Source organism: Strix uralensis, chromosome 9, assembly GCF_047716275.1.
Source record: "Strix uralensis isolate ZFMK-TIS-50842 chromosome 9, bStrUra1, whole genome shotgun sequence".
NCBI classification, from domain to species: Eukaryota; Metazoa; Chordata; class Aves; order Strigiformes; family Strigidae; genus Strix; species Strix uralensis.
Window position 1 is genome coordinate 27,713,022 of NC_133980.1, and position 22,711 is coordinate 27,735,732.

A 22,711-nucleotide genomic window follows, 5' to 3' on the forward strand; every position below is an offset into this window, starting at 1 on the left:
CCAGAAGCAGTTGCAGTGGTATAGCTGAAGGGGCAGTATGGGAGTAAGACTGACTTGGAAAGGAATTGCTCAGGCCAGCCTTGCTTCTACCAGAGTGTTTTATGTGGAACTAGGCGCTGTGGACAGTGCACAGATGCTGGTGAATTAGTTACTAACACTCAGGAGAAACATCTGGGATTTCCCAGGCTCAAAGAAGAATATAGTAGACTTCAGAAACTGTTAAGAGATGTGTGACAAGAGTGAGCAAAGATAAAGATACGGAAGTATTTCTGTGCAAGACACGTGGCACAGAGTAGGGGTATTCTGCCTGGAAAGAGGTGACCAGACAGAAGCATGGAAAGTACAAATAGGGGCTTGAGGTTTGTTTTTTCATCTTCCCTAAGAATTAGGTCACATCAAATAGATCTAGCAATTGGCGAGTTTAAAACAAAACAATTATTCTTTTTGTGCAGTGAATAATTAACCCTTGAGACACATTGCTGCAAGATGATATAGGTATAAAACTTTCTGGTTTAGACAGACATTCCTGAGAGAAGAAATATGCTAGGGTCTTAAGGGTCTGGGAGAGTAACTCGGAAGTATCAGTATATTCTTCCCTATTCTTACACTTTTCCCTATGTGTATAAGCCCTGTGGGGCAGGTGAACCTGTGGTCTGACCCAGCACAGCTGCTATTTTCTTCAGTGAAAAAACCAGCTGCTGGCAATTGCATGTTGTTCTGATATCTACGTTAATATAGCTGTTCAAACAAATCTTTTAAGTTGGTGGTACACCAGCAGTCTGGTCAGTACGCTTTGTCAATATTTGGTGTAGCTAAATGTAAAAATTATTTAGTAAATGTGGTTTAATGTGCCCTGAAGAATTCTGCTGATTGAAATCATTGATACTTACACAAACAGGTCTAAATTAATGATGAAATAACAGTGAAGCATTCTAGATAACTGGTCTTGTGCTGCTGCTGCTTCATGTTTCCTTAACTTGTGTGAAGATTAATTGGAGGCCAAGACTTCCTTTTTGGTTTCTTCTAAGTAGCAGATGGACCTCTTCATAAGATTGTCTCTCCTACTGGGCATGCATGTGTGTGTGTGTATTGGTAAGACAAAACCTGTAAAAACTTAGTTTCCTGGCAAACTGAATGTTAAAGATTCATGCTGGTTGTTGACTAACATGACCAATACTGGTAGTCTCATCCTGGCTTGGGTTAAGAACGAGTATAATGGTTTGTGGTAAACATGGAGTGTTTTGGCTCAGTTCAGAGTTGTGTAAGTCTCTAGTACATACACAACTGTTTTGCTGTTTCCCTTTTCTTAGACACTTGCTAAGGTCCCCCTGGCAGTTGGGGAGTTTGCATGTGAATAAGCTAGAAACTGCAGAGGGATTTTTCAAGACCCTATCGTTACATCTCCTACTTTAGAAAGAGGCCAGATTCTTCTGAAAGGTTGAGTTGTTTGGATTTTGTCTTTCCTATTAATTCTTTTTCATCATGCTTGGAAGTGTGTGTGTTTAGGATTTTTAAAATTCATTTTATATAAATTCATTGTAAACCTGAACTCTCCGAAAGAAAATAACCAATTTGCAAGGTGTGCTCTGGTAGCATAATCAAGCTTCTCTTAATGAATGTTACCACATGTATGGAACAGTAGAGATATTTTCTCTCATAAAATAAGTAAAACATAGTATTTGGTTACATTAAATATACACAATTAATTACCTTCAGTGTTTATGTAACGGAGGAACTTGGAATACTGTATTTTAGTGACATCAAAGTAAGCCATACTTGTCTTCCTTAAGCATGAAGCAGGCTGAAGACGGACCTCACACAACCCTCTTGCTTTTCTAGAACAGTCTTTAAATGTTTCCATAGTTATTTTGTTTCTGTAGTCAGAACTGTAGCGTAAAGTATCTGTATGGGAAGCAGCTATAGGCTTTGCCACATTCCTTTCAGCTGATGTATAGCTGCCATTAACTCTTTCTGATGCTGTGATTGCACTTTTATGTTGACTGGCAAAATTCATTTAGTGCCCGTTTCTCATCAAGCTACTGAGGCACATTTTCTGTCCCCAGAGATTAATATAGGACAAATGACAAACGTTTTTGACACCTGTATGCTTTCTTTCCTCCTCCCTGCTATTCATAATAATGACTGCGTGCTGTGCCTGCATATCAGTGATTATAAAAGTATCTCCTGGGTACTTACAGTTCTGAGTGCAGTTTGAAACTGTGACTCAGCTTCATATACTGTGATTCAGGTGGCTTAGTGACTCCCAAACACAGTAAGACTGACTTCTGTGTATTATTTTTATTTACCAAGTATTCCTCATTGCACTCTGTCTTCCTGAACTATGTACAGTGTTTCTGAATGTCTGATACACTAGTTTGGCCTTTATAAATACTGAGATGTTCACTATGCAATATAAATGCAGTTTTTATCTCAAAGTGTTTCTACTCATCAGTTTTCTGGGAATATATGTTGGTCATTCTGAATGGAATCGTAGTGTTTGTTTTTTCAATGCAATTTTGAAACTGGATAAATGCTGTAAGTAGAGTTTTGAGGAATTGCAGTAATTTCAATTTGAACTTGTGTTTTTACAATTATAATGCTAGAAAATGATGCATATAGTTCGTTCCCTAGCAGTATTTGTTCTGTCTCCACCCTGAGAGAAGGTGTATAGATTTCTGAATTTGTACTCATGTATAATTATGCAAAATAAATGCTCAGTTATAAAATTATATTCTGAAAAGAATAAGTCATTTGCCTTTAATAAAACACTTTTTAAGAGTCTCTGATAAGTATTCTTTTTTTCTTGACAGTCTGTGGTGGACGACTGGATTGAATCATATAAACAAGACAGGGACATAGCACTTCTGGATTTAATCAACTTCTTTATCCAGTGTTCAGGATGTCGAGGTACAGAACGTTGGAAACAAGTTGTATAGAATAAATCTGACAGTCATACAAACATGTGTATTAGTGCAAATGCTGGTAAAGATGTGGGAGACACATGGATTGGTACTCCTCGTATGCATGGTTTATATAGAAATATTGTCTACATTCAAGAATAATTTTATTTAAAGCTTGTTTGTCAAGGGCCTAGCCTTTCTTTTTCTCACTTTCCTGTCATCATCCTAAAGTGTACAAATCCTCACAGAGACACTCGGCTCGTCAGCAAAAGGAGATGAAAGATCTTTTAATCAAGGTAGGCGTATCTTTACTTCCCCTTTCTGTTTCTTCCCTGTTTTTTTTTATTACAAGAATTAGTAGGTGTAGCTATACCTTAATTTTGCTATTTTTTCTTTCTTTCTAGGAAAAAGCTTTTTTTAACTGAAGAGGAAGGAGTCAGGCTTCAGCTGACTTCAATTAGCAAGAAAGATTTCTTCTGGATGAAGCACCAATCTTATTTCTTCTTCTCTGTAATACTTTGTCAAGTCACCAGCAAGTGGCCTGCCTTTTATACCCTATTTAAGCAGTCTCCCTTACCAGGCATGCTGCAGTTAGTCTTTCTAGCATTCTGTGGCCACACTGTACCTTCTAATGAATTTTTCATGTGTTGTCTTTTTTTCAGTTAACTCAGCCTTGAAAAGAGAGGAAGACAGAGCTCTGCTCTCTCTGTAGCACCCAGGACCAAACTATTTACTGTTTCCTGATGCTTCGTATAATTTGCTTTGTGGAGTTGAAAATAACCCACAATTCAGAAATTCTTTTCTTCATTTTGTAACTCATATGGGAATATACCTTTAGACATCAAATGATCTGGGTAGGAGTCCCCTTTCTTCCTTGTTAAGGTGAAGTCGCAGGTATGGTTAAAAGTATTGGAGAAAAGAAACAGGAGCTGCCAGCAGCTTCAGCAACTCTTTTTCACAGGTTAAGGAAATCAACTTATTTTGTGAATGATAGGAAAGACTGAAGCTCTGGAAGCTTTCTGTGAAAGGGCTGGAGCTTAGGGCTTAAATTCCCAGCCTGTGTCAATGTCTGTGCTGTTCACACAGATTCCCTAAAATATTTTTCAGACTTGTTTGACAGCTTATGTGAAAGTAGTTCCATTTTCTTTGCTTTTTTGTAACGCTCTCGTGAAGGTGTATATAAAAAAGAATCCCACAAGCTTCTTTCTAAGAATTTGGGCAGCATTAAACCAAAGTGATCCTCGGCCATATGTTTTTATTCTTGTTGATGGAGGCATGTCATAAATTTCTTCATTCCCCTGCTGCTCTCTAATTTATGCTTCCTTTCTTTTTCCCTGTTAGAGGAAGCAGCACTGTTACAATCTCAGAAGATTTGTATTTTTTAAACTTCTTGTTACTGACTGATGCAGGCTGAGTGCCCGCTGTCAGCCATATGCTGCTGAAGCAATTGCTTCCCAGAAAAGCTTTCTGTTATTGGCTGTGAAGCAGCAGCGCTTCAAGTGGCTGATGTCATTTACTTTCATTTTTCTTTTTCTTTTTTTTTTTTTAATGTTGACTTCCTATCCATTTTCAGTACTCTGCTTTGTACCCTCAGGGATGTATCTCTGCTGAGCTTGCTTTAGTAGCCTTCTGGTCCTGCACAACAACGATAGGAGAAAGGAAGCAAAAATTATTTATCCCCTGAGTTTATAGTGTGTTTGGGGGATCTATTTCTGTGTTGGAATTTTTGCAGCGAGTACAGTAACAGCTGTAAAACAGGGTTAAAATCCTGGCAAACAATTCTGTTCTTGGCGATTTCCATTAACGTGCCTGTCTTCTAGAATAAGTAAAAACTTTATCGATAGAGAGTGGATGTTATTGATAGTCCACTTAAGGTAAAATGCATACTAAGCTGTCCTTGATGGAAATGAGGTATGGAAATTTGGGGTGTTCTGTATTTTGTGAGAAAGACCAAGTTTCTTTCTCATGGGAAGATTATGTGCTCTATTATGAGATTTTTATTTCCCTTTAAAGATTTTGTTGACGTTCTTGTTTGTTTTCATTTCTGATAAATAACAGCTCCTCCTGAATCCCAATGGCTGCTTTATCTTCCTTAACATTCCTTAATTTTCTTCTTTTCAGTTTGCTTCACTAACATTGTCTCGGATTCTCCAGCCTTCTTTCCCAATGTTGGATCTAAATGCTTACTGATAATATATGCTAACATTGTAATCTTTAGCTTGAAGGGAGGAGGACCACTAACTTGTGAGGAGGTTCCTCAGGAAACTTTGAAAGTGTTGCTAGGTTAATAAATCTAGCATTTTAACAGTGCTTAGAGTTATTTGATATCTAAATATATGTAAAATACACTTAGCTTGACATTTCTTCCAAAAGTTTTAAGCAGGTGAAAAGTCTGTGCCTATTTTCTGACTTTAATTAGAAGTCATTTAGGCACCAAACTGTTTTATTTAGCAATGGTATTAACCCTGACAAAAATATCTTTCTGTTTAGAGAAACATTGATTTTTATATATGTATCCCATCCATTTGGGCAGCACATACACTTGAATGATCCTCTTAGAATCCTCCAGCTTTCCTTAGAGATGTTCCTGAAATGAGAAGTAATGTCTTGTAAATATGAATAAGCAGGCATGTTATGTAAATTATTAATACCAAAAAATTGTAAAATTAATGAAATTTGCAGGCAAACTTAAAAGACCTGTGCAACTTAAAGCTGAATAAATATAAACCAAAAATTCAAGCACGTCTGTCCTTTGTCAACTCTTCTGAGTATCTGTTTAATCAGTTACTTTCTGTATAATGTGTTCTGGTTCATACAATAATGTCTATTAAAACATGAGAGATTTGGTTTTAGCATGACTTTAGTAATCTTTCCGGGTTTTTAAAGGATCATTTGGTATAAATTAGAAGTTTGTCCTACTGAACTGCCAAAAGCATCTCAATTCAATAATTACATTTGCATGGGAGTTAAAATCACTTTTCATGCCATCTTTCCACTAGGTTGCCTGTTCAATCTGTACATTTGTTGCCTTTGCGGATTTTGATTACAAAGAAGTGAAAATAGTTTCTTAAAGAATTTTTCCTTTATCTTGCTGGTTTTTTTCTTCAAGAATACCAACAGAAATGCCTGTCTTTCTCAGTTTGTCTGTGTAGTCTTGTCCATGATGTTACATTCTGTTTTTGTGGCAGAAAAATGGTTAACCTACCCTTTTAAATGCATTGCTCCTTCTAGAGGGAGGATCTTGTATCAGTACCTTAGAAGAAAAAGTTATTTTTTAAAATACTTTTTTGTCTTGGAAAAACAGTAAATAAATGCTGTTTCCAGTCCTTGAAAAAACCAGGTTTGTTTGTTTGTTGGTAGTAGGTATTTATTTTCCACAGTATTCACAATGTGTAAAGCAGGTGGTGTTGTATTTAACTTCTTACTTCTCTGTCAGGAACTTAAGTTAGGATTTTGCATTTTTAGATAACAGGGAACTTTTTTAATTTAGGTTGTCATAATGATAAAATGATTTTTTTAAATAACTTTCACTTGGCTGAGAGTGGAAGTGTATCAAGACTACTGATTTCCATTTCAAATGTTGTAGTTTGGTCTGTAGCATTGTGGATACAGGCATCCTTCTCTCTTGCAGAAGACTTGCAGATCAGTGTTCACAGTTTTCTGAGTTTTTTTGAGAGTTCTTTTCTATTGCTTTCATCTTTGTAGCAACATGTTTTTGATTTTTTTCCTTTTTTCTTTTTTTGAGCACTTATGTAAAGCACAGCATAGTATGCTGAGATCTCTGAGCTAGTTGTAAGCAAGCTGAAATGTCTAATCAGCAATATGCGTGCCCAGGTCCCAGAAGGATTATAACTGTGTCAGTATGATGCTGCATCTGGGCTAATTAGCTCTGCCTCTCAGACTGAGTAATTAGCTCAGGTATCATGCTTCGCTGCTATGACAACCAGGCTGTTTCCATTTCTGGAGCTCTGTGGATTTAGAGCTGACTTGGGTATCTGCATTGCTGTCTGGTTTTTCCTTCTGTTATTGGTATAAAACAAACAGAAAACTCCACAAGCACTCTGACCCTTCTACATTTTAAAGGCAGAGAGTCATGGTTGTGGAATAAATATTTTTTTTTTTTCCTAACCAGAAACAATTAGTGGTTGAAACAGCCTCTTAAGCTGTGAAGGACAAACCAACCCATTGAGTCCATGTAAGAAAAGCAGCTTTCTTTTGCAGGGGAAAAAGGTATCTCATAGCTGAAGAGGAGAGCTACTTGACTACTTTCAAGTATATAGTGAAATTATTCCCATTCTTTCTCTCCCACTCCTTCCCTTTCATTTATTTTCTGAGAGGTAAGCCAGAAACCTGTACATTCTTAAGCAGATTTTGAGATGTGATTTGAGCACTGCTTCCGCTACTAGCCTGTCAAACAGCTCTGAGACACCACATACTGATGGAACAAAACTGGTGAAACTCCCCTACGGTTAAATTCTCAGCAGTGTTGTAGCCTTCTCTGGATTGTAAGGGGCTCTCCATTTAAGTGGTTTTGGGACTTGGCACACTGAAGTTGTTTCTAGGAGTACTTGGGGAAGGAAGCAGGTGAATTTCCTTTATATGATGTTTCTTATATCTTATTTTTCCCCTCAAAATCTTCTCTTTAGGTTATTGTGTGGAAACAAACGTTAATGAAGGTTCAAACTGGCAGCTGTCAACCTTGATTGCTGGTGGTGTTTAGCGTTGGGTTTTTTAGTTGTGAGTAAGCAGGAATCTTTGTGTGAACTTTTTGCCCAGTACTTAAAGCGGGACATGGTTATGGAATTTTTCCTTGTGAATCAGTCACTTGGGCAACCACACTGGCTTCCAGCTTGAGCCTTGAATCTCTGGTTGTTCCTCACCTATTCTAGTAAGATCCTCTGAAAAATTCTGTGATTGAATCCTGCAAACTGAGTCAACAAGTGCAGGAGTTACGGGTTAGCTTGCTTGAAGGCCGGATGCATGCTCATTTTGAATTTTTATTAATGTTCTATGCTCTTAATTAAGGGCAAACTAAAAGATCTTTGTTTTGCCAAAGGAAATTGAACGCTGAAATCAGGAAAAAGCACCTTAAAGTGACCATTTATGGTCTGGCAAAAGAAATAAACAAGCAACTGCTTGCTTTGCTGTTGGACAGGATTTCAGAAGGCAACTTAGCCAGGAAATAGTGTTATTTACTCTAATTAATAGTATTTTAATAGGGGGTATAACATTGTAAGTAGAGTAATGGTTTTAAAAAAAATTAGTCTTCTGTCATTTTTTTGTACAGAGTTTTGTTTTGTGATCAGTGGAATAATATCGCTCTGTACAGACGGATGTTACTGAGCATGGGAAGAAGACTGCTTGATAAATATAATTTCCTGCAAATGGTCCTTTCGTAAGGAACTGCAAATCGTTAGTGAGAAATGTTGCTGACTTTGGCATGTGTTAAAAAGCTTTATCTCTTCAGGCATTTATTATTAAGAAGTTGATATCATAAACATTTCATATTTTCAACAAATTAGAAAATAATGCTTTTCATTGCATTGGAGTCAATTTTTATTAAGGTTATAAAATATGCTTTCTTACAGTTTCTTCAGCAAAATCCCTTTTTAGTGTGTGAGTAGAAGGGTAGGGTAGAAGTTGCAAAGTAGGATAGGGTAGAGGTTGCAAATTAAAGGACTAATACACATTAAAAAAAATATACTTACTCATTATTTAAGTCATAGTAATGTCGAGGATTTATAAAATACTTCATATGCATAGTATGCAGAAATAAATACACCGCCAATAACTATATGATGCAGTTAAAAACGTGCTGTTAACCACATTCAAATATGGGAAGGTAAGACTGAAAGATGGAAATGGCTTAATTTTAATTTCATGTGTGGTGTAGATAAAACAGATCTGAACTTTACACTTCTTGTTTCTGAGCCTTGAGGTCATTTTTACAGGGTGTTTATCTTGAAGTGAAAGCTTATAAAATTCAAACTGAAGATAAGATGCAAGTTATTAACTGGCTTGGGTGGAAGATAAATCAGATTACCACACATGCATTAGATGTTTCATCAGTTCAGATCTTTAAATGAAGATAGGTAAGGTTAAAAAGTTCATATCAAACAGTTGACAATTAATATGGTTACATCAAAATAATTTTTTGTGGAAAAGTGCAAATGGTTGGTATTTGTTGACATTTGTGAAACTAAAGCTTTAGTTGTTGTGTGTATCATTTTTAAACCAAACAGGTTTTCAATATTTCTTACTGTTTGCTGCTGAATGGTATCTGTACTTTTCATCTTAATGTACTCTTTCTTCCTTACTATTTTTTTCTGTTCTTTAGCTCTTCAAAGTGTATATGGCTATGGGAAGAATGGCTACAAATATTTTTCTTTGGTTCTTTTAAGCTTTGCATCTCCCTAACTCTTCTGGGGATGGGAAGCCTTGGAGGGGGGGGGCGGGGGGGGAAATCAGATCTGAAAGTGAAAAAAAGCCTTGAAGTAGCACATCACATTTTATAGCCACTTGTGAACTAATGGCATCTGTTTCCCAAAAGGTGCATCCTACTACTTACAGAAACTAGTGGGGAAAAAAATGCAGGAATTTGCTGACCTTTCAGTACAGGAGACATGAATGAAGGGCGTACTGGTCTGTGGTTTCAAAATCTGAATGAAATACCTGCTGTTGTGCCGAGGTCTGACTTCAGTCCAAGGTTTCACCCTGTGAATTGGTAACAGGAGCGACAGTAATTTAAACCAAACATATTTTTCTTTATTACTTGCTACCTGAATATATTGAACTAGTCATGTTTCAAGTATGACAGCAGACCAAAAATAAGCTGACTTAAAATCAGCTATTAACTAATTTATTAATATGAATTAATATAAACTTTCAAATAATTTACAGTAAATGTATTGAATTAATTGACAGATTCGATGCTAGAATATTTTAGAGCAAATACATAATGTAAAGAAAGACAAATTACCTTTGAAATGATAGTCTAAGAGCAAGTTCTGCACTGCCAGTTCTATATAATATGTTCAAATCTCTGCTGAAAATGAAAGCACTCCTTGTAAGCAAGGAACAAAGTCTGCATTCTACTCCTGTGTACTACTTAGTAAATTCACAGCTTGTAAAATTATTTTTGGCACTGCTCATCGGAGATAAATTGTGTAAGGCTTTCAAATAGTACTACTTGTTTTCCACTGTATTCATTTAATTACATACATATTGATCTGGAAAATGGTACTACTCGTGTGACTACAAAGTTACTATTTGAGATGTCTCTCTCAGATCGATGACGTTTTAATGCTACAACTTTTAAAAATTAGAGCAATAAATAACTCTTGGTGTTAATGATTCTGAATAGTTGCTGTCGTATCAGCCAGATCTGTGTCATTTCCTCCTTATTTATGCTTAGTTTGTTTTCTGTATAATACAAATTTGTTACAGGAGGGATACCTCTGTACTAAGCAGATAAGAAGAAGCATTAGTTTCATTTTTTGACAGTATTGTTCTAAGACTTGCAAGCAAATTATGCCTGTATACAAATTTGTCTCTATGCATTAGGTGCATTGCTGGATTTTTTTTAGATGATGTAGATGGTACTTTCTGTGAAGACAGGAACTAATTATGAAAAGCAATGAAATACCACTAGATCTTAGCACTTTCTTACTGAATTACAAATAGGAAGGGTCCTCATGTCTTCCCAAAGATGCGAATTCTGCTGAAGGTTCAGTCAGACTTTTTCCAGACCAAGGGTAGGAATTAAATTCCAAAAATGACATTTCTCTCAGCAAACACTGTAATTATGATTCTCTCTCTTTTGCATTGAGGGAGCTGTAGATTTATTTTATTAAGTTCAATGCTACTGCACACTTCAGTAATTACTTTTGAAGAGAAAAAGACAGGGATGATTAAAAAGGTCTACATCCTAATAAAAAAGCCTTATTCTCTGGCACAAAGAAAGTGGTTAAAACAAATTCAGTATTCTCTTAATCTGTAAGCATTTAACAGTAGCTAGATATAGAAGAAGAGGAGCAGCTTGGGTTTCAAAGAAGATACATCTAAATATGGAAGATGTGGGCTCTTATGCAGATACAATCCTGCTCACCTTCCGCTGCTACCTACTTGATTCCCCATTTATATCAATCTGATTATATTGCCTCAGTTGTCTTTAACCTGAACCATGACCAGCTAAACCTTACAATTTTCACCTTCTTTTAACTGGAAGTTACGGCATTTTCTGGTGCTGCCAGGGTCAAATCCGTTACAGGGAAGACTGGTGTCAATGGCCTTTGCCTTCATGTTGTTGTCTCTTCCTTATTTGCATTGAGCAAGAAGCATGGTGGAATGCTCTTGGGTACCTGGATGGGTGGAAAAGGGAGTTACACAAAACTGTTAACCAGTTGTGCAGGAACAGTGAGGAGCTCCCTTGCCAGCAGTCTCTGTAGCCTTGTTTAAATAAGGAACTGATAACCCCGAGCAAAGCTGAACCCAGTTCTTGGATAACTGTCATCAGCTGAGAAGTGAGCAGCAGAGGGTTTCATGCTTCTTTCACTTGACACCGTTAGCTTAAATTTCAGCTTAGAACAACTGGTATTCATACTCTCCACCTGTAGCATTGGGTCCTGGGTATTTCAGTTGGAAACTGCCTGATTTCATAAAGGGATGAACTCAGGAGTTACGAGGTTAAAACACCTTTGACTGGTTAGAAAGCCTTTTCTTTCAGGAATAGTCTGTGGAGTTTTAATAGGCACCATCTGTTGTGGAAATAAGCTTCTACAAAGTCATAACATCATCTTTTGAAATACCTTTAAGGTAGTTTGTCAGATTTACCACAATGTCTACTATTTATTTTGTTTATTTCATCGTTATGGAAATAAGTGTTCTGGATAACTTGTAAATTGATGTGATTTAGGAAATTGTAATAATGGGAAAAGGGCCTAGAAATACTTTTAGCATCTTTTGGGAGTGAAAATTTATTGTAGATATATTTAACTACATAGATACAGCCAGTAATATTGTTATTTGAAATAACCTTTTTTTTTAGACTCTAGAAACTATCAGATCCCCAAATTCTCAAGGATTAAGCCACTAAACCAAGTTTTACTTCAGATCTAATTTAGTATGACAAGAATAAATTTCCTATTGACCATGTTTATTCCCAGCACAGACTCCTGGATCAAGATTATTTAGCCAACTGTATGAATTGAACCGCAAAGTAATGCAGGTAGCTCCATGATAAGAGGTAGTGGTGATAAATTTCTATCAAAAAATATCAGTGGTTTAAAAAGAATTGTTGACATTATGAAGTGATTGCTCTTGAAATTTAGTAAAACTAAACAGCAAGAAGTTCTTTAAAACTGTTTGAAATAAGATGCCTGCCTAAAAATTAATAATCTGCTTGGATTATCAATGTGTGGAAAGAGCAGTTAATGAATACTGTAAATTTCTGAAAAGTAAATGATTGATCTTGTATCATTTCTTACCATGGGTAATGATGGATAGGTATCTCAAGCAAAAGGATGCTAAATACATAGACCACATCTCCTGTGGTCGTTTATGAGAAATGGAGTTACATATTTGAACAGAGGGCTGTTAAGAGTTTGCACAGTTTTAGTTGAATTGCAGCAAGTTCTCCGTCAAGCATTTTTAAGGAAAGCCGTCAACATTTTTGTAACTTACAGGCTGCAGCTCAATCAAATCACAGTTTTATTTTTGAGATTGAATTGAGCTTCTGTTTACACAACTCTGCAGGGCTGTAAACGGGGTAACTAGAGAGTCCCTCTTACCAAAAGTTTCTCTGTCATCCAAATGCAGAACCAGATACAAGCAGACACAAAACCAGCCCTTCCACCCCCAAACAGGAAAAAAAAAACCCTGGTCTACTATGTCCTAAAAATTGTTTTGGAAGTATTATCACAAATGTCCAGAAAGGACATCCTGAAATAAACTAATGAAGTGAGAATGAGAACATGATCAGATCACACTCCTAGACTTAGAAACAATTTAGGAATAAAATCATTGGACTACCAGAAAAAGTACATAACCTTCATTAAAGACAGTTTTTCTTCCAGAGAGAGGACAGGCTGGACTTTTACAGGGGTTTAATTTGCCTCTGGGGGCAGAGGTAAAAGTAATACTTTAGAGTCCAGGAAGGTGGATATCAACAAAATTAATGAATTAAATAAGGTATCTAGAAGAAAACAGAAGATGATCCATTCTCTCTAAAAGAAAGCCATATTGTTGCAGTGTACTGGCATCTCTTAAACATAAGAACAAAGTAATGTGGTAAAGCAGTTCTGCACAAAAGCTGTTGAGAAAATTGCTATATGGCCAGCTATTAAAAGAAGGGACTAAATTTTCATTTTGGGAGACCAAAACTGATTAAGAAGTAAATCACATGGTTTATATAGAGAAATGGAATATCATGCAAGTGACTTTAATTATGCAACTGTATAATAAGGATATTGCAGAGGGACCTAGCAATGCTGCTAAGTAGCATTATATTTATTGAACTGAGAACTATTAACAGGAGATTATGCATATATTTGATGGAAATAAATACCTTTTTCCCAGATAGTTTAGCAGAGAATAATTCTGTGGATTAGGTGGTTGTAGTGGAATTTCAATTTGTGGTGACATAAATGCATGGCAGTTTTCTACTCTGTTGATCCAAACCGTTTTTGCCCCCTGTTTTGATTTGCACCTTATATTCTTCAAGTCAGTTTAATTAGCCATTCAAAGTGACTTTTTTTTTTCCGCTGATGAAGAGGAGGCAGATGCATTTCAAGAAAAGAGCATCTTCTGAGGCTAACAAAAGATTGCTGTTACTGCTGTGTTCTCACAGGCTGCCTTTTAGACGGCTAGTTTTTTCCTTATGGTGGAGAAGACTGAAAAATATAAAATTTACCACACCAGGTGAGGTCAGGTATATTTCCATGATTCCCCATAACAACATGAATAATTTCTTCCAGTTACAGCTGGATTTATCAAGAGTCCCCTTCTTGTTTCCAAAGTTATGAACTGAAAGAAAGAGCAAATCTTGACAACCAGAGCGTATGTGCTTTCCGTTGAATTCGTACTGTACTGGGTGGCTCTATGTACGACAGGGTATTTGTAGGGAGCTCCTTTGGTTCCAAGGATATTGCTCACATGACAGCTGTTTGTAATGAGCTCAACCAGAGTCCTCAAACTTTTTTGATAACCGAAAAAGGCACTGAATCCAATGCCATCCTAACTGCAGCTGTAAGTCTGCAGCTCTCTGATCTTGTGGCCTGTGTCAGTTTTGGATTCTGAAGCTGTAGGTGAATGGGAATGACAACAGTTGCTGGGCCAGTCAAGTTACTAAGTGTCCTTTCTACTCTTAACTCCAAGTCTTGTAACAAGAATTTCCTGTCTGAAGGTTTTACTTATAGTTCAGAGCCCCCTGAAGATTCTCAGTTCTTGTGAAGTGAGCATCAGTGGGGAATATAGTGGAAATGATTAAAATTATTTAATTAGAGCCTTTGAAGACAAGTTACTTCTCTTCTGCAGTGAGGTGGTTATTCTAAAACTGTGACCTAACAAAACAAAAATCTTAACTGATTTTTGCATTTCAAAGTAGAAATCGCATACACTAACATATTTGCTTTTAAAGAGAGAAGAAAATAAATTCAACTATTATACCTGACTAGAAATCATAATTTCACTGTGGTATGGCACTATTGGTAGAATATCAGCAAACCAGATTCTTTTCAGGTTCAGGGAGACAGTATAAGTTTGTTTTCATATCTTGCTTTATTATTTGGCAAGTTGGGTGACCAGTGACAGAGTAGCTTTCTGCCCTGAATTATGAGAAGATCAAATGTATGGATTGGCAGTGCTTTGATTTGTAATTTTCCAAGCAGCTGTTGAACTGTCTTTTCAACCATTCACCACTGAATCTGCTTCTAGAAGATGTAATCCTTTCCATTGATAGACAGAAGAAAATATATGTCAGTCAATTCCTGGTGCCACTTGTGGGTATTTCAGTAACAGATTGGAATTTTAAGTCCTGATTAATCAAGGAATCGTAAGAGATTCAAACTGTCTTGATCTGAGTTATAAAGGGTTTAATCTTAATAATAATGATACAGAAAACCTGAATGAGTTGGTTTGCTTTTTGTTCTCAAGATTTGTTCTTAATGTAATTCTTTCTTTTCTTATTTTTTTACTGGAAACTCCAGTCTTCTGAGGCTAGCATCAAGATAGCGAAGGTTGATGCAGAAATTTGACTTACTGCTGTGGTATGCAGAGTACAGCTTATTCTCCCTTACATCCTATGGCTCACTATTGAATATATTTTTTTGACAATTTTGACTAAATCCATGGCTTAGAGTTTAATTTATGATGTGTACATTTGGTTCTGTCAAACAGGCACTTTTTTTTTTTTTTTTAATGGTGGGAGAGTAAACTTGACCTCTGAAGATTTTTAACACTCTCTATGTCCTGTCTGTCTGGTTGGCTTGTAGCTGCTTACAGAAGAGTGTTGCAAACAGGGAAGATACCAGCCCAGGCCTGTTATAGGCACTTACAAACCATTTTGTCTAATACTTTTTTTCATTTCTTTGTATTAAAAAAGCATCCATTAAGATCAAAGAGCGAAACTACGTTCATATGATATTTATGACCTAATCTTAGGTCCCATGGTTCTTACCAGCTAGCTCAGCTGTGACAGCCAACTTCTACCCAAAGTTTGTGAGATACCTGCATTCAAATGAGGCCTTGATGTAAACAGTTTGCTGTTAAGGGCCGGCAGCTGGGTTCAGCAGTTTGCAGGGTGTTATCAGAGAGGAGTCCTGACTGTTGGGTATAAGCTTGAAAAAGTCTTGAGAAAGACAGGGTGGCCGTGGCCTGTAACAGTTGTCAATTAGCTTAACTTGGTACGTTACTTTATTGCTCTGCTCGTCTGATACTTTGGTCAGTGATTACTTTGTAGTGCTGCTTTGCATATTCTGTATATAATGCCATACTTGGTTCTTTTACCTCCTTAACTGGGATATAAAATTCCAGTTGGATTTAGTTTTGACAGTGCTTTTGTGCATGAATGGTAGCTTAGTAAACGTTAACTCGGTGATTACAGAGTTGTTTAATACATCTTAGGGAGAAAAAATAATCAGAGGTTGGGGAAGGAAGAATTTTAACATATACAGAGTAAGTTAATTGATCTCAACTGGGTACTAGAGTAATAGTAGTATAGTACAGTATAAAGTAATGCATATTAGTATAGTGCACTGTTTTGGTTGTGAAGTGTATTTATTGCAGCATACAGTATTAATGGTTGAGCTTACTTGTGTTGGCTTTGCTCTGATTATGGTAGGGTATAAAATCAAGCACAATACTGTTTAATACTGAGTTGTGAAGATGTGAGACAAGTTAAACTGCAGGGCTTAGCTTTAGATTTAAGATGCACAGATGGATATTCCCTAGCTTTCTTTCAGGGAAATACACCCAGAACTGCCCTTAGGAAGTGGCTGATGTTTCCTCATGCTCTGAAGGAAGGCTACTCAACAAGCTGCTCTTGGGACAGGCGAGCATCTGCGCTCCTCACCCCGGTAGCGTTCCTCTCTGCTCACCTGTGCGGAGCAAAGCTTGCAGTTCATTCGAATTAGAAACAGTGAGAGACATGGCAGTATTTTGAAAAATGCATTTAAGCCTTAGGTATTTTGAGACTTTGATCTCATTGAAACAAGGTAAGGTGGCAGATATTTTGAAAATGGGCAATCCTCTATGCATTTCTTTTTAGTTCTTATCAGCCTGTAATAACAGCAAAAAAGTGCTAAATATCCTAGAAAAAAATGAATGATGTGCATGAGATCTCATTAATAGGGAAGATTCAAGGAGAAGAGGAAACTGAAACATCTGTTAACAGTGGAATGAGGTATGACAAGGTAAACTTGTGCCTTTAAATGCAGGAAGATATAAGGCAAAAGGAAATGGATTCCAAAAGTGACAAGAAAGGAATACGTTCTGTGAGGGCACATCCACACGGATGAGCCTGGGGGCAGGAGAAGAGAGAGGCAGACGGGTGTACATCCCAGTGCTTTGGCTTTGCTTTAGCAGCCGAAATAGCAGCGTACTCATGTTATCTGGTGAGTGTGTTGTGGGGCTGCTTTAAACTGCTGCAGAATGATAGCCAGAATAGACTGCTGAACAGGGCCAGAAATTTAACATGTAACTCGATTTTTTGAATATTCTCATCAAGCAGTTGATCCATAGCATAACATCCTTTGGTGTTTTTGTTGTGGACTTCAAGGAAAATTTCATGTGGGAAGGACAACAAAGCAATTACTAGACAGAGTCTATGTTGACATGGAGTTACTGCTGAGAATGCAGTTATGCCAAAAATAATGAGTCCTGTACACAAAATTCAGGACTAAACTTAAAATATGAGCATATTACAGTAAAGACATCCTGATATTAAGGCCTCCAGATATCTTAAACTGATAATGGGGGAGAGGGGACACTGAGAGACCTTAAAAGGAAAGATTACCTGAAGTGCTGACAACTGCGGGGAGAAAAAAAAAGGGGAAAAAAAATATTCTGAGCAATTTGTTATAAAATACTGAGCAGACTAAATGCTCTTTACAAAACAAAACATTAGCTGTAGGTTATTTTATTTTACCCAAGTATTGCTTTGTATTTTCCCACTTTAAAGATTTTTCTGGCAAGCTGTAAGACACAACCAGAGGAGTGACTGCTTTACTCTGTGACTGCATAAGTGGTGTTTTGCATTTGGATATCTACAAAGGATAGTATGAGTGGCATGATAATACTGCATGTATTTACAGGGCCATTTTTAATTTGAGCAAAACACGCCATTTCAACTAATTTTGATACTAAAATTTGAAAGGTAGAGGATCCAAAACAATCTGAAAGGAGATTGTAAATAAGGATTTAAGCCATTTTTCTAGACTAAACCTGCAATACTTGTAATGTTCCTCTGTGTTTTTCTTCTTTCCTTTTTCCTTAGTGGTACTTGATTACTTTTTCCCCTTGAGTCCACTATCTTTGTGTTAATTAATGTACTTAAACTCTTCATTCCCTCTTGTATTTCATCTGCTATTTATTACTATTTGTCTTTCAACACTCTTTTCAGTACTTGCTGCTTTATCACTTATGTAAAGTTTTGTTTTTCTGGTATTATTAAGTTTACATAGGTGTATCTTTTTTTACATTTTGCTCTCAAATACTCCTTAGTGAATCCTAGACATCCACTGTTGAGAAACAAGTTATATGTTGACCTTTCTCAGTTTTCTGCTCCTTTTTCTACATTCCCACTTATATTTTTCTTGTCAACACTTGTGATCTGTGTGTGTTCCAGCAGTTTCTTTTCTTAGTTCTGAGGTGACAGCTCCCTCTCTTACATTATATTTTTTTATAAGCATATCCAGACTTTTACTGAGTTTGGCTTTAGTATGTGCTCCTTGTTCTCTCACCCATGCCAAAACATGTTGAGCAACTATTCATTGTGGTGTTTTAACTTCACTTTTAATATGATGCTTCCTCTTACTTTTCCATAGTAGCCAAATTCCACTTACAAAAAAAAAAAAAAAAAAAAAAAAAAAATTTTCCTCAAGGGCTTTTTTCTATAGGGTTTCATCTAGTTTTTCTTTGTAAATCCATTGTAAATAAAGATCCTGTCTCTGCTCTGTAAATGGCTAATCCATGCACAGAGTCATTGATATAAAAAGCTTTTGAGACAGCAGATACAGTATCTGTGCCACTCCCTGTGGCATATTACATGTTTAAACCATGGCTGGTATTGATTTTCTACTCCTTCTCTTCACATTGCTTAATGACTGGACTTGGGGTACCTAGAAGATTTGTTAAAGTTCATGGAATGGAAACTTGAAGTTCTTCATTTTGTTTAATAGATATATATTTGCAACAAGGAAAAAGCAGGACTCTAGCCTAAGCCCTCTTCTTTATCCTCTCTGATAAGGAAGGGCTGACTCCCCTAAGCTTTTCCCCTTTTTCTTAAGTTTAGGGTTTTTTCCATACTTGAAGGACGGCGTTACAGTCAGTGTACATGCAATTACAATTGTATGTGTGCTGCACTTCTGTAAATTCATCCATAAGACTGCCTGGAAAATGGAGAATGTGCTGTTATGGACCATCTTTGAAATAGTTTCAATTGTCCAGACTCTTATAGGAACTCAGAAGTGAAAGAAAATAGCTTTTTGCAGCATCCTAATCAGTTCCTCTTGTAAGACCACCTTCTTTCTTCCTGCACTTCCTTCCCTAGTTCATTGGCTGTAGTAAGAGCTGCACACGTTGCAGATACAATAATTTCACCTACACAACTCCTAATCACTTCCAAAACTGTTCAATTTTCTGTGGCTAATGAAGCTAGACAGAATAGTGGACAGCTGTATGAGTTGGTGACTCATCAAAGTTGACTCACAAAGAAACATAATCAAGGTTGCACAGAACATCTTAAGTTTGGCACTTCTTAATTTCTGCTTTAGTTTCTAAGCACAAAGATTATGTAATTTTTTTGCATGTGATTTCTCAAATTATTTGTATTTCCTTAGCCAAAGAAAAACCTCCGTATATGTGTTCAGATAGTCAAAAAGTAAAAAGGGATATGGGAGGGAGCTGACAGATAAGAGAAAACAGAATTTTTTTTCCTAGCAAAGCAGGAAAAATAATTATGTGAAAAAGAAGGATTTCTCTCATCTTGCATACTATTAAATGAGGAGAGAGAAAGATAAAGGCATTGCTTTGAGCCAGCTCAGCTGATTTTTGCATTGTCTTTTCACAGATCATGGCCAGTAAATGCTTTAGTCTTTAATATACTCTAAGTGATTTTGTGAGAAGCAGAACTAAGGAAGAGTGATTTCCAGTGTATCTGTGCTGATCGACTTCACTGAATTATACAAAAGCTATTGAACTTGCTCATGAAGTGTCAGATACTCTTTATGAGATGATGTTCTGAATGCCATGTAACTCTTAAAGAGATTTTGAAGAAGCTTGTAACTTTTTGGAAACTAAATAAGCTATATAGACAAACACTGCTGGGGAAGAGGTTGGTGTGCTCCAGGTGAAGCTTTTCTTGAAGAAGCCGCTGCATTCACAACATAAGTGTCCCTGTCCTTCTCCAGCCTCAGTCAGAGGCTGAGAGAGATTAACAGAGATTGAGGTCATGGTTCATACTGTGCCTGAATGACCTCTTTGGCTTCTATTCAACTACCTGCTTTTGTAAAATTTATGGGGACATTTTATATCCAAGATCAGTCAGGTTTGTTTTAAACAAACAATTGAGAATTTATTAAGCAGGCAGAAATGCACACAAGTCTTATTTCCTTCTTTCAGATTAATAAAGCGTATTGGCTTTAGGTGGCTTTCATTTAATGAGGGAAATCAAATGCTTTAGATATAAGTTGTTTCAAAGATGTTTCTGTATGTCCAGTCTCATTTTATGAAGCACACCAGCTTTCATCAAATCGTCTGTTAAAGTTCTTCACTTTCTACTGCAGCTCTATTTGCAGTGCTTACAAAGTGTCTATTTTACTGTTGTTGTTTAACATGTCTGATTTTTTTTTCATCAAATTATATGGGCTGATACCAGTCAGCGTTTGCCTGGTGGCTCTCGGAGTGGTGACTGGGGAATTCGGAAAAGTAAGGATCAGCTCTGGGAAACCTGGAGTGATTTTGGTCTGTTTGGTGGTGCCATCGCTAATAAGATTTGTCCCTGTATAGATGCAGATGCTCCTTTTAGGCCTTACCCTTTCTTTCCACATATTGGAGCAGCAGTTTAAGTAAAATTATAGAGGACCTGTACCAAGTGTATTTCTTCAGAACCATATTTGAAAAGATCTCATGCAGTTAACATGAAGCTTGCTTGAGGTAAACAAAGCAAGCTCAGTTGTCTCAAGGGACAAGAGGCAGGTGAAGGAGATGCGGAGCGTTGTGGTCCCTCAGCAGCTGCAGGACACTGGTTTTTTTGGCCTGCTGAGTTCTGTCAGATCTCTGGCAATGCTCAGGTGTGGCACAGCCCACCGAAAGGCCTGGCCTGTTGCTCTGAGGGAGGAAGGATGCTGTAAAGGATTCTGTTTCTCTTTCTTTGCTGTTGCTTTGTTTCCTTTCTTAGATACTGTTTTTTGTGGAGTCTAGAGCCTGTCACATCAGTTGAGGATCTCTAGATAATTACTTCTCTTTTTATAATTTTTTTTAGGACTTCTCTTTCATCTTCCCTTCTTTACTCCTTCTGAGAAACACTGAGAAATAGGGCTAGAAATAAGAGTAACAGAGGACTGAGGAAAGGAGCAATACTTCATCAGGGGAAGCAGAAAGACTGAGGGAAAGAGGGTGGACCCTGGCTATATAATCCTCCTGTGATTGTCTTTTGCCTCCTAACTTCCTGGTAAGTGGAGGTACCATGTTTTATGGAGTTTTGTTTTATATATTGGAAGAAATGTAGACATTGACTAACAAGAAATTTGTTTCTCTGATAAAGAAAATATGCTTTGGCAAAAATGCGTATGACAGGGTGTTGAAGGTTGACGGTGTGTCTGTGGGTCACTGCTGAGCTGTCTTGCCAGTGTGAACCTGTAGGTGGGACAAGCACAGTCATAGAAAGTGGAAGGAAGGATGGACTTCTGAAGTGAATGTCCTTGGATGGACACTGAAGTGAATGTCCTTGGTGCACGATTTATATGAAAGAGAGCTTGAAGCTCTTTGAAGCAGGAAATGTGGATAAGTGTGATGTGGTTAAGAGTCTACCTGGATTTTCAGAAGTCTTTCAGTAGAGTCCTCCCTCTCCTGAGTGAGGAGAAGCTGAGAGAACAGAGGTGCTCAATCTCGAGAAGGCCAAAGGGAGATCTTACTGCTTGCTTCAAATGAGAGACTAGAGAGAAGGTGAAGCCAGATTTGCCATGCAATTCCATAGTAATAGAATGAGTTAACAAATATGAGTTGAAACATGGGAAATTCCAGTTTGACATAAGGAGAAACATTTTTTGCCATGAGGTGGTCAAGTACTGGAGGCATAAAGGCTCAGCCAGGGTGTGGGATCACTGTCCTGGGACATACTCAAAACTCACCTGGGAAGCCTGATCTAGTTGGCCCTGCTTTGGGAAGGGTTTAGAGTAGCTGACAGGAATCCTGCCAACTGAAATTATTCTACAATTCTAGAATTCTAAGGAAAATAAGTAGCTGTGAGTTTGCCCTTGCATGGACAAACATTTGGTAAAAATCATGGGAAACAGGACAGGCATAAATAATCTGTTTTAAAATAATAATTATCTATTTATTACTTCCAATATTGGTAGGTTAAATCTTTTAGCTATCCAGAAGAATGCATAACAAAGAATCTGTGGTATATGAAGCCTCTTCCAGTATGGTGGAATAGAGAGAGATCTATTATTTTTCCTTCGAGGAGTACTCAGTATTTTTAAAACTCCTCTGGGGTTTATTGTAATTGCTATGAAATGTTGTAGAAAGTACAAGAGGGTATATTGGTATAGTAATGTACAAAGTAATGGTACAAAGCGATCGGTCTTAGCTGAAATCAGTTTATCAGACAGATTGCATATTTTCAAGACCTTAGCTGTTATATTATCATCCCACATTTGAACTGTGCATTATAACGAGAGATGCCTGGTACCAAGCTTCAGTTCACACAGCAGGTACTCGTAACACGTTGATAACTAGCCCAGCAGCCCAGGACTAGGGCTGTGCACAGTGAACACAGGCACAGTGCTGATGCCTGTGGCCTGTTGTTAGCAGTGGCAATAATATTTTTCCTCCGGCCTTGACTACAGAAATGGTTACGCAGGTATGCTCTATAG

At 37.2% G+C, this 22,711-nt stretch overlaps 1 protein-coding gene across 13 annotated transcripts in view; it reads left to right on the plus strand.

Moving 5' to 3' along the window:
• Positions 1–22,711, plus strand: part of STAG1 (STAG1 cohesin complex component) — a 203,557-nt gene that overhangs the window by 73,872 nt on the left and 106,974 nt on the right. For 12 of the 13 annotated variants that reach the window (XM_074877914.1, XM_074877925.1, XM_074877926.1 and 9 more), the window contains one exon: positions 2,811–2,907. In XM_074877914.1, the coding sequence (XP_074734015.1) occupies positions 2,811–2,907 (97 nt within the window). Of the gene's footprint in view, positions 1–2,810; positions 2,908–3,321; positions 3,755–22,711 lie in introns of those variants that run through there. The other variant, XM_074877927.1, reaches the window with a different exon arrangement.